The 20,078-nt window shown below is 34.8% G+C and overlaps 1 protein-coding gene across 1 annotated transcript; it reads right to left on the bottom strand.

Moving 5' to 3' along the window:
* Positions 1-14,361: 14,361 nt before the first annotated feature.
* LOC143532068 (uncharacterized) lies at positions 14,362-15,777 on the bottom strand. Its single transcript, XM_077027213.1, has 2 exons — positions 15,667-15,777; positions 14,362-15,201 (listed from the first exon to the last, which is right to left on the bottom strand). The coding sequence occupies exon 2, from the start codon at positions 15,167-15,169 to the stop codon at positions 14,516-14,518; it is 654 nt and encodes a 217-aa protein (XP_076883328.1). The 5' UTR covers positions 15,170-15,201; positions 15,667-15,777; the 3' UTR covers positions 14,362-14,515.
* Positions 15,778-20,078: the final 4,301 nt, after the last annotated feature.

Here is a 20,078-nt window from a genome sequence, read left to right as displayed (position 1 = left end):
TATAATATATTTGTCAACACGAGGTTGAGTAAGTAATCACCAGATTTTGACGCTAAATATAATATATGTAAGAAATACGCAAACCATTATTGTGAGCATCCACAATTAAATTAAAGGCAAATAGTTTGTGTCTCTTGATCATTGCCTTGCGAATCGGACTTTGGCTACTAAGACTGCGTATGACAGACCTCGAATGAAAGACTTTAATGAAAAATCTCTCAAAGTGCAATAAAATAAACAAATAAGCAAATAAGAATGTAGCATATAAGCATTGGATTGTTCAACACAGAAAATTATGACTTGCTAGTTATGGATATTACTCACCTTAGTAATTAGGTTAGATAGAAATAACAACAAAGAATTAAACGAAGCTCGAGTCTTTAATGTGCTGACTGATCTGACACAAATGAACCTAATACAGTAAAGTAGATTAAAAACGAGAACATATCCGCTGGAATTAAGTTAAATGGATGAATAAAACTCATGATTTGAGATTTTTAACGTTTAAGCGAGCTGGTATTGTTCAAAATCCGAACTTCGTATTGGGAGTCGGGTTCTAAATATTACACTCAAAATATGAAAACAAACATATCTTCTGGACTGGAAACTAGTTTTGACTAGAAGGCATAGTAATTGAAAACAATGCCAAAAAAATGACTTTTTTAACCCTAAACGGGTCGGAGAGAAATTGACCGACAAAATCCCATCAATCTATAAAATTGATTGATGGCTTTTGTTATTTAGATGAAAACAAACATTTTATCAGAAGACAACTTACCCGGAAAGATTAAGAAACGATGAGAAAATACGAGTTAAAGAGTGTTGAAGCACCAAAGTCAAACCGAAGAATCAGGAACTTGGAAGAATTCATCAAGAATTCATCAACATAAGCACTGAGTCAAGAAATCGGTGATGGAGGCTGAGTTTTGCATATGTGTTTAGGGTTTTATGATAGTTTAGTTTATATAATAAATGTTAGGATTTGTTTATTTAGTAGACAAACTTATTTAGGAAACAAAATAACCAATCAATGACGAAATCGAGCCTCATAACCTGAAGATTTCGTTTGTAATAAAGGGAACGAATTTAGACACATTATAGCATCATATGATTGATCATGGGGCTTACGTTTCTTTATTTTTGGCAAAAATAGTCCATGTACTTCTATTAATGCGATTTTTTGCCGTTTTAAGCGATTTTAAGGGTTTCTATGAGTTGTTTGACGAGTTTGAAAGTTATGAGAACATAAAGTAAGTTAAACCAAGTTAAATATTAATAAATACAAGTTTTTTTTATTAGTACGAAAGATCCGAATTACATTCCTGGGACGGGTAAACACAAAGAATACAATTATGAAAATCTGAAATGTTACATAGTGTTCCTCACAAGTCACTTCATAATTTATGTATTCATTGTCTAAACAGATAATCAGATATTACAGCAGCTGGAATATAAATATTAGTTCACCTAACAATCGCCTTCATTGTGCACTCTTCCATCTCATTCCTAAGTTACCTCAAGATAAAAAAAAAACTCGTCGTCATCATTATGAAATTCATGGATGCATGATTGCATGAGAGAACTAATGTTACACTATAAAGTTGGTGAACCAAAGGAGTTTATGATAAGACTTGGTAGACTGGATTTTGTGAAAACTACCCTGATTAGTTGATATAACGTGTTTGTAGTTCTCATAAGGATGACACAAAAAGGAAGACTTCTCATTCGCCTATGTAGATAGTGAGTGTTATTATTATTAATATTATTTGAAAAGATACACACACAATATAACACTAAGCATTTACTTCCCGGTAACGACGCCACTTTGATGAACGTGTCGTACTGATCTTGCAAAAACCTAATTTTATCTATGGACAGGGTAAGTTAGGTATCGAATCCTGAGGAGCATGTGGTCAATGCCATACGTTTGTTCGTTTATTTAACTATATTTACAAAACAATTATAAAGAAACACCTATGAAAATTTTTGAGTGCTTATCACACTAGCAGGTTTTGTTTGGAAGCAACGAACACTTAAATGAGTTTAACAGTTAACGAGAACAGAACCACACCTAGGGTTCAAGCATGCAACTAAACAGTAATCTCATGTTATTTAACACATTAGTTAATGATAAAAAAATTGGTTTACTGATTAATCTATTCTTAGACATCAATAATCGATAACATGTGGCACTTGATCAAATGGTCCCAGTCAACGTGACTTAACTAAGGGCAATTGCATGCTTTTTTGACCTAAACTAAACAGAAAACCCTATGAGACACGTATCACGGCAATTGACAAATTAATCGTTCTGATTGAAATAAACCTAAACCGACTGAATGTTCAACAATACCAAACATCAATGTTCATAAATCATAAATCAATAACTACAATCATTCAGTTCTAATACATGAGAAAATTCTGAAAAGTTATGATACTTTACATCCCATGAATGATTCAAGAGGATTCAACCACTTATGATCTTCGATTAGTGTTCGGCTATTGATTCAAGATGATGAACTACGAACCCCGAAGTGATTGGAGGTGATCTAGGGCTCCCGGAATCGCCCCATGGCGTCCCAAGTCGGATGCAAGTGAAAATATCTAATTAGGGTTCGTAAAAGAGAACATATAAGTCAAGAAACCTATATGTTTCACAACAATTGGCAAACATATAGACACGTTTCACGTTTTTTATTCCCATCACGATACTCGATGGACATGTACTCATTATCTCACGATACGCGACCAATGAAGACCTCATTTTTGGATTCCTCTCGTCGAGAAACCTAAAATACATACATTATGGGTCTTGTAACTCAATTTCTAGCCCAGGATATACCCGTTTTACTTCTTGACGTTTTGCAGTCAACCCATATATCTTGTTTATTTTTAGCGTCGGCATATAGTTTATTATCTAAAATCTTCCCGGATCCTTCTAATATTTCCCAAGACTTCAAATCATGCACTGGTCTTCCCGAGATATCGTCTCATGCTCGTATAAGCCTTCAATTTAGCATCATTAACGATCAATGATCTGAAATACAAAAGCACGTATGAAGTATCAAAGTTTAAACAATAAACTCAATAAAACTACACAATTAACACACTAATACATGAACATAATGCCCCACCATCACTAGTGTTGGAGTTTATCCATGTACATTACTATTACTACTAGATCATGAATTCCCATACAATATATTAATTTCTCAAGTACCACTTAGACTGAGGGGTGTGGGGGCTTCAAAGGGGGCGCTAGAGCCCCTCCGCTCGCGCCCCCAGGCGCTAATACCACACCAAGGGGGCGCTAGAGGGGGCGCTATCGAGGCGCAAATATCACCCGTGAGCATGGTAGCGGGAGAAGAGAGAGAGGATGTGGGCGCTAGAGGGGCGCTACCCACACTAGGGGCCAGGGGCTCCAACACCCCCTTATCCAGTTTCTCTCTCTGCCACACGTCATAATATTATTGGTTCTTGGCTCTGCTGGAGCCCCCACTAAAGCCCCCACACCCCTTAGTCTTAGTTATAAAGAAAAAAACGTTGAATTATGGAGTTCAGTAGGATAGGGGCCAAAAAGGAAAATGTTAGTCAAACTAATAATGTAATGGTTAAATATCCAATTATTAAATGTGCTAACAATTATTACAAGAAGACTTGTCTAAGGCTGAGGGGTGTGGGGGCTCTAATGGGGGCTTTAGTGGGGGCTCCAGCCAATAATATTATGACGTGTGGCAGAGAGAGAAACTGGATAAGGGGGGTGTTGGAGCCCCCGTTGGAGCCCCTGGCCCTGGTGTGGAGGGGCTCCAGCAGGGGCTCCAGCGAATTTTTTTTTTATTTTTTTATAAATATATTCAAACAACATATTATTAAAAAAACTCATAAATTATTAAAAAAACACACATTAATAAAAAAAACACATTAATATCTAAAAATAAAATAAAAATAAAAGTACTAAAAAAAAACATTATTCTTATTCTTCGGCTTGGTCTTCTTCGATCAACCTCTTTCGGATACGTTCCTTTTGCTTTTCCATTAGTATTTGATCGACCGGATTTAGGTTACTGAAGTCTCTAGTAAGGAAGTCCAAATCTCTCATTCGACTTTTTTCCTTTTTGTCATTAGAGACCACCTCCATGGTTTTGTTGAATTTATTGAGGGATTCAACAAGATTGGCGATGTTTACGGCTTCCCCCTCAGCCGGTTTTTTCCCCTTGGCGTCCCTTCCCAATGGCCGCCTCCTCGGCGGTGAAGACGTTTCCTCCTCCGCAATGTTTAGGTCGAATCCAACGCGGCAATCCGACCCGATTGAAGTGCTATACGCTCCTGACGAACTAGTTTTAGTCCGTTTCGGCCGTACTTCCGCATCAACGTCCGGCGCCAACAGCTCAACCCACTTGGAACACCTTTTCAACCTCTCCCACAACTTTAAATCGTCCCACGTCTTCACCGTCCCATACCTCCGCAAACACTCCTGCTTCCACTCTTCGACCGTGAAATTGTAAACCGTCAAATCATCACTGCCACTTGTTCTCATACGACCGCTGTTCCTGTTGAAAAGATTAGTAAACAAGCCGACAAATTTTCTGATTTCGGACCACCGACCCGAAATCATATCGGCGTTCCGCTCTGTACTCCCAACGAGCGTATAGAACGTCTCCCTAACCTTTGTCCAAAAAATCTTGCTCTTTTGGTAGTCGGCTGCAAAATGAATAAATAAATTAGATTTCCATTTAACTTTTTTATTTAACTTTTTTATTAAAAATCATTTTTAAAAACGTTAAAACAATTACCGCAACGCCGATCCTCAGAAATGACTATCCAAGCCCGACACAAGGCTTCCTTCTCATCCGATGACCACGGAGTGGTTTTCCGTTTCGTCCTCGGAGTCGAAGCGGTCCCGACCCGTCCGTTGCAACTTGTTTTTTCCGGTGGACGCGTCTTCTTGGTCCCGTAGCTTCACCGTGTGATTCTTGTGTCTCCGGAACAACAAAGTTAGGAGACGGTTGTATGTTGGATGGTTGAAAGCCGAATGATTCTTGCGGCTCCGAATAAAACATCGGTTGGTGCGGTGACGACCATAAATCGTCGTCAATATAATCTGAATCTAGGTTTGGGTACCAATTTCCAGCCATTTTTTTAAAAAAAAGTTGGGAAGATGGGTTGATTTTGGGTTTTATTTTGAAGTTGTGGTGATTGATATGGGTGAAATGGGGTATTTTATAGATGAAAAAAAGGTTTTTTTTTTAAATAAATAAGAGCCAAAGGTTCTTTGAAACACCACCAACGGGTCTTTGCACACTCCCCTATGCCACTTTATGCCCTCCTCTGCCGCTAACCCCATCACGCCTGCTTGGATTTTCGTGCTCGCGCCCCGTTAGCGCCTGGTGGTGTGGTGGTCGCGCCTGGAGGCGCGAGCGGAGGGGCTCTAGCGCCCCCGTTGAAGCCCCACACCCCTCAGCCTAAGTAAGATAACAAAGAGGAAAAAAGTTACCTTCCAGGGGGGGTGGGGAGCACTTGTTTATTATGGTCATGTATTACCTAGGGATTGAGGAACAAAAACAGGCCATGTCTTTCTCATGAGTCATTAGGGTCAGTTTCCCTTCATTAAGTAAAGAACCAACATTCTCATGGTATGGGTCCACTTTTCATGTACATTTTTTTAATAGGAAAACTTGTATGTTTATTTACACTCATTCACTGTTGACTGACAATGAATTTCAATTTTGACTTTTTTTATTTTCTGAACTTTTTAAATTTTACCACTTTATTAGGGTTGATAAAGTATATGTATATGTGTAATGTAATAACAGAACATGCAAAAGAAAAGGAAGGAATAGCATTAAAAGAAAAAAAATTAGGTGGGTGTGTGTTGCTTGGTACAACTTTATTTCTTTATAGAGAGAAGCTTGGACAACTTTAAGGGATGCATGGCCCCCCTCTCTATGGAAAACGACTTCAAATAATTCAAAGCAAAAGCACTTCATCATCATGTACACATGTATACATCCATAGATAGGACCATTCCATATATGGATGCATGCATACATACATACATGTTAAAAAATCAATAAAAATAAGTTTTTTTAACATTTAAAATGAAGTGTGAACATAAATAAGTATATGTAACTATGATTAATTTAGTTATAATTTACTGGACTTATTATATATGAGAGTTTCTCAAAGAATCAAATAGGTTTTAAACGTGTCTTAGATGTATAAGATATCAATCATTCATGTCAGTCTCTTAAGCAGTATTCAAAGACGCTCGCAACTATCTAAAAAGTGTAACAAGTCATTAAGACAAACCATATTTATTATTATCGGTTAAATTGCTACTAAGAACGCTTAATGTAGTTAGTTTCTTATGACTCTAGCTAGAACTAAGGTGTTACCTTATAAGTTGGAGCATACTCATAAACACTTCGAACATTATTATTCACAACAAAAACACACAAACGGTTCTAGCAACTAAAGGCATAAATTTGTTAAGACACATTTAGACTCAATGGTGAATTATGAGATTATAAACTGCTTAGGTTGTTGTACCCAGCAACGTATTTATAATAGATATGTGAAATTTGTTTTAAGAAAATTGTGACATAAAGTAGCCTTTGCTACAACCTTGTTCTTCATCACTCTTAGCTTTCTTTAACTATTTCAATTTTCAATTGTAAGGAGCATTTTAATATTTGTTCTACTTTGTAATTACCTTTTAACTATTTTAAGTTATTTTAAAGTGTTCAGATAGGTTTGGTCCACCTCTTCTGCTACTGATGTCTACAAATATGATCCGCAGACCGCAAACATTTTACAGACACTTAGCCCAAGTATCATATTTGGTTATTTACTAAAATCGCCCTTTGGGGGGGGGGGGGAAGGATGGATTGTTAGTGTAGACGATTTGAAAGATATAATCGGAGGCCATGTATGGTTAGGTTCCATTTGTATACTTGGTGGAATTTGGCATATCTTAACCAAACCCTTCGCATGGGCTCGACGTGCACTTGTATGGTCTGGAGAGGCTTACTTATCTTATAGTTTAGCGGCTATATCTGTCTTTGGTTTCATTGCTTGTTGTTTTGTCTGGTTCAATAATACGGCTTATCCTAATGAGTTTTATGGACCCACTGGACCAGAAGCTTCTCAAGCTCAAGCATTTACTTTTCTAGTTAGAGACCAACGTCTTGGAGCTCCCCGAAGTAAACATAAAGAAGGGGTTTTCTTGTAATAAGTTCGGCAGATTCCCACGCGTTACTGAGGTGAACAACTTAGCTTACTAAAAAGCATCAGTTAACTAGATTAGCTGGCATAATGAAACGACCAAAGAACAGAAAGCCTAAGATCTGCCTGTGCGTGGAGAGGAAGAATAAACTTTGGGAATCTCTAGAAGATTCCATGAACTGTCGTTGCTTCAGTAAAATAGGTTGGTTAAGTAAAGGTTGTTTATCTGATGTACCTCATAGTTGGGTTGTACCTTCCTTATGCTCTTTCTGCTTGATCGTTCTCTTAGGGGTGACGTGGAGAGGTTCTTGACCACACACTTCTTTACTGTACATAGAGATACACATAAGTAGATCATGTATTACTATATCCAAATACATACAAATGCTTGACGGTTGTAGTTCTATTTAACCTACGGAAGAACTTATACATCATGAAACTCAGAGCATGTTTGGAATTAAGTTTGAAAACAACTTACTGCATTATTGGTCGTTTCAAAAGGAAATAATTAAGTTATAAAAATGTTTGACAACTACAAAAATCTTTCTTATTTTAGCTTTTTAAAATGGTTAAAAAATGTGTTTTCTAAAAGATTCAAATCCTGACTTTTTAAAATAGCTTTTTGAAAAAGCCAGTATGTCAATAAGTTGTTTTGAAATTCAATCTCAAACATGCTCTCAATGTGTACACGACATAGGTTAGGCGTATGGCTGATTATTTTTAATTGTGCCAAAAACAATACTACACATATTTTAGGTCCGCCTAGGCGCCTACTAAATAATTGGAAGTTAAAAAATTATTGAAAGTGATCTGCAAAGGAACACATGTTGGTTGCAACCATAGAAGTTAAAAGGTAGAAAGTGTAGTTCTCTCACCCGACTTTTTGTAAATATAGCAAGTTTGGTTGCCCCTCAGGCCCCAGCCCCACCTTCAAATTTTCTTGTAAATTGCTAAATGTGTATGTGAAATGTTTGAAAACTTTTCCTATAAAATAGAAACAGTCGAATATATGCAGCACAAATTTAGACATGATACCATCTCCTGTTAGGCACGTTCTGGTTTAGTCTTTTGTATTTGTTTGTACTTAATCGTCTATGTATGTTAGCTAGTCGGTTTATATTTATTTGTATGATTGGGCCGGGGCCATGTGTAGTGAAGCCCATTAATTGGGCCGTTAATAATAAAAGATAGCATGGCATTGCTTCACCTATTTAAGGTGAATCATGCACATACTAACATAACATTTTGCCAATTTTCTTATCTACAAGTTCTTTTTATTCTCTCTTCCCTCTCCTCCCTCACGGACATAAATATAATCAAACAAGATCCGAGATCTCGGTCCTCACTAATTATTTCCGCTAGCTAGTGTAGAGGTTGATCCAAGTAGACTAGTTGTTTTGTTGTTAGATCCGTCCAAAGGACCTACATCTCCCCACACAATTCTATGATCTATCACAAAATTTTGGTTAGGGCCTCCCATAGCCGGCCCATGAGGAGGCCGGCGACCACCAAAGGCCCGGTCTATATCATGGAGCCCGAGTATTTTTTAAATATATGACTATATATAGTTTTTATTTTGTTTTTAACTTTTTATGCATACACTAGCTTCAAGAACCAATTTTTTATGCTCGCTTGAAAAATAAAACTCATTTTGAGTCTTTGATTAATTAAGCTCATTGAATAATTTAATTAAGCCTAGCACCCATTAACATTTAACAAGATAAAAAAAGAAATAGCCAGCCCTTTACTATTGTACGATGTACGCTCACAGAACCACCGGAACAGAGACGCTTGCTGAAGCTAGAAGGTCGCCGACTGGTCATCCAGCTCTGAGTGACCGACTCTGACCGTGACAAACCAAATGACTGACCTCAGGTAATATCTAAAATACTTTTAAATAAGTGGGTTATTGTTATAAGATTTATCTAAATTATATATATAGTTTAAATCAAATACAAATTAAATTAACGTGTTAATTGTGATAATTAAACAAGTTGTTTAATTATATATACAACATAGTATAATTACAGCACAATTACACTATTTGTATATGTTATTACATTGTACTTGATTCTCACAATTGGCACGTTAATTTAATTTGTACGTTAACTTTTCCCTATACATATATAAGTTACTAAGTTTGTATTTCCGAGCCTGTTTATATACATGTCCCAAGCCATAAATAAAGAAAAATCCCACCAAAGGACACCTGATGATTAAAAAACTGTGCACCCTACCTTAAAATTTATTGGATACATAATATCAGAAAATAAAAAAATGAAGCCTATAATAGATCGATCATATCATCATACAGATGAAGTATCAACCTAAATTGAAAAGTTATTGTTGATCGATCACATCATGTACACGAAAAGTATGGAAAACCTCAATTTTCACAACATGTACATTTTAAAAGAAACCTGTATACAGGTATATCTGCATAGTGGTCCTTGATAATAATAGCATATACATATACATATACATCATACATATATGCAGGGTCGAGATACTGTACAATAATGTCTTAACATACGATAGGTATGCGAGACGCTCAAAAGGCAAAAATAGTAAAACGCTCAAAACGTTCAACCAAAAACCTAAAACGCTCTGCCTAAAACTAAAACGTTCAAAAACGGTTTTCGTGAAAAAAAGTTAAAAAATTGATCGATTAACGATCCAAAACTGTTTATTTCGGTGAACCAATGATTAATTGGATATATATTGACGATTTCGAGATCTTGTGATGTGATTTAATTAATCGATTTCATGAAAAATAAGTATTCTTGTATTTTGTACGTGAAACATTGTATTGTATCTTTTTTCCATATATGCATGCATATGTATGTATGTATGTATGTATGTATGATATAGGAAAAAACCGGCAAAGGGTGGCCGTGGGCACGAGGGTGAAAGTGGTCCAAAAGGGGGTGACACGTTGATCGATAACTGACAGGCTGTGGTGAAGAAGAAAGGGCATGCATGGTTGCTTAATATCATTATTCATACCTATCTAGGCTTTAATATTAACTTCTTACATATTCCAAAAGTATTATTTCTTTTGTTATTTTTGTCTTCTCATAATTTATAAAACGGGAGTATGGTGGTAAAAGGTCTTGGTTCTTCACTGAAAACCCAAGTTTAATCTAAACTTACATCATTCTTAGTGGATTAAGACAATAAATTATCTGAATTAGGTCTTGTGTAAGGTTTTAAGTTTGAATCACGAGCTTACCTGGGTTTTCGTCCTATAGTGTGTTACGTTAGAGAATTCTGCTCTTATGGTGGCATAACGAGTGTCGAGTGGTAACCGACAATATGGTTTCCCGAGGAAATGCGCAAGCCAAACTCTAAAATCAGTGTGGACCCCTAATATGACGTATTCCAAAAATATTATTTCTTTTGTTATTTTTATCTCCTCATAAATTATAATGTGAGATAGTGGTATGAGGTTTTGGTTATTCAATAAAGACTCGGGTTCAATTCCCACTTATGTTACTCTTGGGGGATTAAGGCGATGAATTAAGGATTTGAGTTATGCGTTGTGTAAGGTTGTTAGTTCGAATTTCGTGACCACTCGGGTTTTGTCTTACGGTGTGTGATGTCAGAGAGTTTTGCTCTTATGGTGGCATAACAACTGTCAGGTGGCAGCTGACGGTATGGTTTTCCGGGGGAACGCCCGAGCTAAAATCTGAAGCCAACATGAGCCCAGTTAAGATAACATAATCTAACAAGAGTGGAGTAGCAGAGCTTTCCAATTTAAATAGCACGATGGCCTAAAAACAAAACAAGAAAGATTAGAACTCAGTTGGAGCTGCAACATATTATTTATGAGATGTATATTAATTACAAGGGATCCAAGAACATATATGTTTAGATTGTTATGTTTCAACTTTCAAATGTCATTTTATGCTCCCAAAGACAAACTTGAATCTTCCTTTTTATTACGGCATGCACTTAACCAGGTATATAACATAACTTAATCGTAGGACACCCACTAATTTAATGTCATATTATGATCAAACATGAAATTATTATTAAATAAGTAGCTGTTACGTCACGTGTCACAATTCTATAAGCCAAAAATTCTTTTTCTGCTTCTTATTTCACCCGGCCTGTTATATTTCTTTTAAACGACATGTTGCATTAAAAACCAAGCAAGGAGCTTGGAAGGTTGCAACAAGTTGGAAAAGAAAAATGATTACAATGAGAAAGTTATTAAATTGAAGTCACGCCACTTCTCACAATCCAAAATAGAGAAGTTCGTTGTTTGACCCAAAGGAATAAGGTTGCCTTAGTGTTACCCACCAAACTTGATTTTGTGTTATCGTTTGTTGTTGAGAATGACTTTATTCCCTGATCTCTAAATCACTCAACATGTAGTCACAGTCATTGCTTGAACCACCTGTTTCTTTTATCTTTCAGTAACTCCATCCTATCGGGTAGCTCAACGAGCTGCTTTAGTGACCGGCATTAGTTGTAGGTAGAGACCTTGATCCAACCAAGTATCTATTATATTAAAACATCATATATTCACCTATATAATATACGAGTTGCTGACTTACATGTGATTTAATCTCAAATATTCTCATTAAGAACTATTTAATGTTCATTTATTCACCTATATAAGTAATTGGTTGCGTCATGTGTCACATTGATTTAAGCCAAAAAAAAAATCCGCTTTCTTATTCCATCCCTTCGTATTTTATAGTAGTAAAACCTAGTATACTATATATGTTAAATTATATCTAGTAAATTATGTGGCATATTTGGCTTCAATATATAAACTATTAAATAATAACTTATTCATAATTTTAATATAAGTTATCTCAAAATATCATTTTCTAATTTCTAAAACTTTATTATTGATTTGGTGTCTTTCCTGTACAGTTTATACTAGAGATGGATTGTTCTAATCCTACAAGATGCATGTATAGATGATTTATAGGAGTATGTTAGTTTGTCATTAAAAAAAGAGTTGATATTCTCTTTAATTAACTCGTATAATACATAGGTTTATAACTCGATTTTAATAAACTATGACTGAAAGTTAGTACCCTGAAATTTTGTAATCGTAATAAATAAATAGTAATTTAAAGATGATATAACCTATAGTTATAAATCATTTAAATTAGTCGCTGAATCTAAATTTACTAATACGTTTGTCGGATAGGCTTTCAGAAAACAAAGTGGATAAAAATTATTATGAGTTGTGGTTTATGGGCATGGGCTTAGATAACAAACATACTTCACATAGTGGGCTAAAACATACTTCACATAGTGGGCCAAAACATGGGCCAATCTAGGTATTAAGTGTTATTTCAACTTTCAAGGGAAGGGTATTTAATTTGATTAAACAATATATACAAATTTATAAATATGAACACACGTTATTGCCTATTGGCAGGTTGGCCTATCAGGAAACTATCAATTTGATTCGGGTCAAAATGATTTTTAGCTAAAATAAATTCAAGGTTGTAAATGGTTATAAAAATAGGTTCGTCATTCATACTATAATTGTTTTTATAGTGGCTTGTGGCTACGCCGAACAGGGTGATGGTGTGGTGATGTATCGTCGGTGGTAGTGGGTGTCGTGAAGTGGATATGGTGGATGCGACCAATGACGTTGGAGGTGACAATTTTGACGACAACAAATGCATACGCTTACACATACATATATCATAAATCACTTTTTTAAAAAGTCTAGTGGGAATCTTATCGGAAATCAATCTCTTGTTTACCAATGAAATAGCTATGGCCTATGGGTCACTGAAGGATCCTAGGCCCACACCAACAAACGCCTAAAAAGTATGGGTAGCGTCTTAACGGAAAAATAAAAAAAAAAATTACAAAAGACTAACCAAGCGATTCTACATCAGCGATGCTTTCTCACCAAACCGACCGTGTTTGATATATAGTGCTAAATTTCTAAACATGGTAATTTTTTAGTTTTGGGTTTTCCGTCAATACTGAGATAATATTCTCATTAGTCATTAACAACCGGTCGTCAGTGGTACTTTTTTTACTTTTTGTAATGGTAAAATAATAATATTCTCACTAATACAGATTTTAACCCCCAAATAGTCTCATTTGCAGAATTCAAGCATTTCTGATGATTTTTGTATTTTTTTTTTCCTTCTATTTTAGCACTTCATTTAAATATGTACTCAGATTTTAAAACACTACTGACTCATCTGTGATTTACTTAGTCTACAAATCATGTCTTTTCAATAGCAAATTGTAATTTAATATATGTCAAATATGATCATTTCATCACTTTTGTGACTACTTGCATAATAGACCAAATTTCCTACCTTAACTAATCGGCATCACCCTTGACTTACAGCTCGTTACGGGGTTGATCTATTTAACCCGTAGCTTGTGTTTCTTAACAACATCAGCCTCCTAGCTCGTTCACGACATGTTTTAACCCGTTAATTACCACCCTTTAAACAGTCACCCCTAGTTTTCTCTATTACATAGCTCTTATGAGAATGAGATGACCAACTATATATGTAATGGATGCAAACGAACCGAGCTACTCGAGTTCGGCTCGTTAAAAAGCTCGATCGAGCCGAGCTTAATCGAGCCCGAGCTCAAGCCTAACAGTAAGCTCATTTAATAAACGAGCCCAAGCTTCACTTATCGAGCTCGAGCCGACCCGCGAGCCTAAACGAGCCTGTCATTTATATAATTTTTTTATAATATATATTTAATAAATATTAATTAATATATATACATAATATTATGAAAAAAAATAAATAAAACTAACTAAATAATACATATTATTTTATACATAAAATTATAATAAAAAAATTATATAAAATAATTGATATACGGTAAACGAGTCGAGCCCGAGCCGAGCTCGAGCTTGAAAATCTACTCATGAGCCGAGCTCGAGCTCTGTGTAAGTTAAACGAGCTGAGCTCGAGCCTAGTCGAGCTTAGACTCATCTCGTTTGCACCCCTAGAGAAGATTATATATGCACCCACCTTAAAGCAGCTTTGGCTTTAAGTTAAACTGTTATTTTACCTATTTAGACACAAAAACTAACTTATCAATTCGTGTCCACTTGCTTAGTACAGGAAACCTGTTAACGTTGTGTAAGTTCGTGTCGTGTATTCGTGAATTATGTCTATATTGCACACTTCATCAGCTAAAAATACATGCTCATTCCACATTGCCAACAAATGTAGAACCATTATAAAGTGCAATTACAAAGTATTATATCAAGTTATGAACACACTATCATCAACATTCAACAATAACCACCAACATTATGATGATCATCAATCTACATGATCATCACGAGCACGAAGAAAATCCCGAACATCAAAAGAAACGTCTTCACAAGATTATTCTCTTGACTCCCACGCCTCGGGTGAAAATACTCATGAACATGATGACCCCCATGAAACCCAAACCTCGGCCCGTACGCATGCCTCGGCCCATACTGCAACGGGTTCTGAAACCCGTGCACGTTCATATCCGCTAAAGACGGAAATAACCCCCCTATCCCACTAGAAAACGCGAAATTCCCAAATCTCGCAGACGCCGTCGGACCTACACCAAACCCTCCAAACATGGAATTCGGGAACGTGTTACTATCAGGTGGAGGAGCGGTTGCGGGTCGTTGTCCAGCTGGCCTATGTGGTATATCAATGTCGTTGTCGAAACCATGTACCGGTTTTGCCCTCGGGTCGGTTTGCGTCTTCCCTCGGCCGTATAACGGAATCAGCTTCTGTTCATGGATTACCGCTTTACACACGGGGCATTCATGCGACTGCGAATGTATGTTTAGCCATTTGTAAAGACATGGCCAGCAAAACAAGTGACCGCAGAGGGTTACAATCGGGTCTTCGGCTAACTCAAAGCAGATATTACACTCGAAATCACCGGCATCGGTGCCACCGGTTTCGCGTAGTGATTCGTTTACGCTACTCGACATGTTTTACATAATCATTCAACACCCAATTATCCCTGATTATAACATATAAACATAACATATTAATAAAATAATAATAATAATAATAATAATAATAATAATAATCATCATCATCATTCAACACCCAATTTTACATAATCATTCAACACCCAATTATCCCTGATTATAACATATAAACATAACATATTAATAAATAATAATAATAATAATAATAATAATAATCATTCAACACCCAATTTTACATAATCATTCAACACCCAATTATCCCTAATTATAACATATAAACATAACATAACATAATAATAATAATAATAATAATAATAATAAAGATCTAACTTGAATTTGATGAATCTAATGATGAATAACAAGCAGCACAAATTGGAAATTCAAAATTGGGTAATATTAATATTAATAATAATAATAATATTAAATAAGCTAATATATAAGCATAGATGATCAAGAACAATGAACTAAATCAAATTATTAATGTAATTAGTTACCTGTGAAGAATGGATTGAATTGGATTGGAGTGACTTAGGGTTTGTGAATATTAAGAGAGAGAAAGAGTCAACAAAGAAGAAGAATAATAAGAAGAGTGAGTTTAGTTTGGTATTTGATTCGGTTTGGAGTGCAAATGGAGTCAAGACAATGGGGCGTAAACAGACCGGAATCGAAAATAGGGATGTCAGTCAAACCCGGACTCGACGGGAATACCTGAAACCCGACATAATTGGGGTGGGTATTACCCGTCCCATTAGGGTTTGGGACGGGTTTGAGATTAGTTTTGAAATTTTTCGCGGGTCTGAAACGGGTTTGGGATTTATAAAATACCCGTTTACTCGGCACAGTTACCCGATAACATTGACCCATTTACCCGATTATATACCCGACATAATTTTTTGTATATATTTGTTATACATATATAAATACTTTAACATAGTAATATTAAAGTAGTATTTTTGATTTTTTGTTAACCGATGAGGTGGTGCCGTTCAACTAATTGACTAAAAGATACAGTAACATTAAAAAATAGTATACTCTATTATATTTATTATATATATATATATATATATATATATCAATTAAAATAATTTGGCAATTCACTTTCTGATCAAATTCATAATAACTAATTGATTTATTTGTTACACTAGCTAACATAACATGCCCACTTTTTTGCTAGTATTTTTTTATGGTAGAATTGTATATTTTTTTAATTAAATGTATCATAAAACTAAAAGAATACTATATCGTTTTGGTTGATTTGGATTAATTTACGGTGATCAATTTTTGTAATTGATTAGTTATATATATTGTCAAAGCCCGATAGAAACCCGATTGGTTTAATGTCGGGTGTGCCCGACAGGTAATTTTAATAAACTAGCGGGTACGCCCGAAACCCGCGGGTATGCCCGATACCCAATGGGTAATTACCCGATAAAAACCCGACGGGTTTGGAGCGGGTCTGGGACGGGTTTTTATAATCGGGTTCGGGTCTGGGAATATCTAGACCCGACCCATTGCCATCCCTAATCGAAAACTAGAGTTGTTTAAACTGCTCATCGCTCGTTTGAAAATTGCTTAAAAAATGTTTGTTTAATTTCGGCTCGGTTTGGAAGTGTTGTTTAGCTCGGTTCGGTTTAAAAACAATCCAAGCACGAGCAAAGCCTTGCTCGGTTTGGTTTAGTTCATTTTGCTCGAATTATTTTTTATTTATTAGTATTATATATAAACTTTAGTTATATACATAAAAGTTTATTATTTTTTTTAAAGTTTTTAAAATTTCCCTATTTTGTGTTGAATTCAAAGCTCAAATTTAAACTTTAGCCGCTCGTTTTATATGTGTTTTGTTGTAAACTTTGAGTTTTATACATTTTTAAGATGGAAGTTACAACTTAGAGTTGAAAGTCTTGAATTAATGATAATTTAAGGTTTTAGAAATTTAATATTGAAAACTTTACATGAAATCAAGCAAAACAAGCCGCTCGGTTTAAAACCAAATCAAGTTCAAGCATAAAGATATCGCTCGTTTCTTTTAATTCAACCCGCTCGGTTCGGATCGCTTTCAAACCAAACCAAGTGTGAGCATGTCCGCGTTCGGTTCGGTTCATGAACAACCCTATCGAAAACTGACGAAATCGAACTGAAAATAATCAAAAATTAGTTATCGGTTTTTTTATACCTTTAGTTAATTGAATCTATCGATTCATATTTTCATATAATTATAACATTGCATAGGGTTGTTCACGAGTCAAGCTAGGGTGGGTTTAAAGTCGAGCTTGAAATTAAACGACACAACTCAGCTAGGCTCGAGTTTTGAAGTTAAACGAGCCTAAGATCGAGCCAACGAGCTGAACCAAGACCTAAGCTGAGCTTAGGACGTGTCTAACGTTGTTACAAAAATGAGTAGAGCTCGAGCTTGATTTTTCAAATCAATGCTTTTTTAGCTAGTTTTATTCGAGTTATTATCAAACGAGTCACGAGCCCAAGCTTCGAGGCGCGAACTTTTTGAACAACTTTAATTTTGAATCTATTTAATGTATTTCTAAGGAAAATATTAGCTCAAGTTTAATTTTGGTTTTTACAGAACCAAAACAAACATAAAACTAACTAAATAAACTGGATCAATAAACCGAAAACCAATTTATTAATTTAATTAAGGCTAATAATTAAACTGTGAACTGAACACTAATCTAGCAAACTTGGGTCTCAATGTTTTTAACGATGGAACCAAAAGATTTGTTGTGTCTTGGTCAATGGTCATCCTAAGTTTTTCTTTATTAATATTTTAAGAAAAAATCTATAGAATCCCCATCTACATTCACATTCGATTAGTAGGGAAAATTAGATATATCTTTAGCTCGTATATAACTAGTCAATATCTAATATCACATATACATGTCTTTTTTCCACAATGTAAACCAACTCTTTCAATTTAATTTGATAAGAATGCGTCTAACCCTTGACAAGGGTTAACTTATATTTATTACAAACTTTGATTAGTTTGTCATTACTATAGATGCTTTATTATTTAACTAAAAGATAGTTATTTTAAAACATGTGTTGAATTCTTATTTGGTGACTTGAGTTACTTAGGTGGTGTTTGGTTAGTACTCATGGTTGACATATTATTATAAAAATTAAAGTTTTTTATTATAGTTGTGAAAATAATGTGAAAGTCGTGGATTTGTTTCTATCTGTATATAGCCTTATAACATGTTTGGTGTCTAATCAACACTGAAAATGAACATTAAGGTCAATGTGAAATGATCAATTAATCATTTTTTATCTGCAAACCAAAAATATAGCCCGTCCACCCTATTCGATTGACAGTCATACGCACAACGATTTCAATTGGCATGAATGAAAACACTGGTAGACCAAAAGATAAATCAACCCCTTAAGTACTAGCGTAGTGAACGTACCAAAAACCTAAAGCGAGCATGTGATAGTTTATTATGTAGAAATTGTGAAACCATAATAACATTATAAGTAATATCTTGGTGAATCAATGCAAGATGATGAAAGGCACCAACAATACTACGTTACACCATATCGTCCAATCATTCATGAAAACTCCATAATATCAAAAAAGACGTATAATTGGAATCACCTACCTATGTGGAAAAAAGGGTTTGCACCGACTTAAGCCAATGTCTTATTTACATAATAGTTGGTTTTATGTGTGATAATTTTGTGTTTAGATACCTCATGTTAGTAATAACTGAAATCTTTTAAACTAGCAAAACCATATATTATTTGAAACATTATACCTTTTGTTGTCAATGCTTTTGGACATTTAGTATACTCTACTTATATGTGGATCTGTAGTTTTATATAATTAAACATCAAAGCGTGGTAGTATAGTGTTAAGTATTCCCGCCTGTCACCCTGGTGACCCGGGTTCGATCCCTGGCAGCGGCATCATGTACTTTTTTTTGTGTAATACTATTTACTTATGGACTTTAGCAGCCTCAACTATTAATACATGAATAAATTTTGTATAGAAACACAAAATAAATTTAGAGACAATAGTTATTTTAATATATAAAAGTTACTAGATTTTGAACCCGTGTATTACACGAGATTTGTCAAATGACAAAAATAAATAAATTCTGTTATCTAAAAAAATAAACAAAATGAAAGGTAAAATAAATTAAATAAATCAGATATGATATTTTAATTGTGATTCTTAAAATACTTCTCATGATTGATAATACGTGTAGCTTAACATACCGTATAATAAACTGAGTTGCTTTAAATGCAAGGTCCTCCACAAGCCTTTACGGCTATATTAGTTTTTATTGAAGTTGTATTGAAATGAACCAAAGTCACCATTTTTAAAATGACCCATAGGTATTTGATGATTGCCTCATGTCAAATCAGAACGAAACATGTGATACAATTGTAGTTCGAAATGCGAAAAACACAATTTGGTAATGGGATTGCATGTCCGAAAGGTGTCTTCATATTAAACGCAACATATGATACAAATTTTATATACAAAGAAGTATTTTTGAATTTGTAATCATCACTTTAAGGTCTCATTTACCATGTAAATTAATGTATTAAAAAAAGTATACGATTTATGAATTATAAAATTTTCACGTTTCATGACTTATAAAATGTATCTTCTTCATGTTTCACTATGTGTACTACACATGGTGGATAATATGAACTTAATGTAATTTTTCATGTAGCAATGTTTAAAAGATGATGATCAATGTGCATATAGACAATAATCTTGAGTATAATGTTATCAGATTACATATATGCACACCTAAATATATACTTTATGCGATGTTGAAAAACCACAACCAACTCAATAATTGATTATATCTAGCATCAATTCTTCTTGAATGGTGATTATAAACGTGACATTTATACACCTTTAAATAGTTAATAAAATCCATCT

This window comes from Bidens hawaiensis, unplaced genomic scaffold (assembly GCF_021521415.1).
Source record: "Bidens hawaiensis isolate Kalapana, Puna unplaced genomic scaffold, B.hawaiensis_p1.1 tig00009343_1, whole genome shotgun sequence".
NCBI classification, from domain to species: Eukaryota; Viridiplantae; Streptophyta; class Magnoliopsida; order Asterales; family Asteraceae; genus Bidens; species Bidens hawaiensis.
The sequence above is the reverse complement of the archived record's forward strand: the minus strand, read 5'-3'. Positions and strand labels throughout refer to the sequence as shown.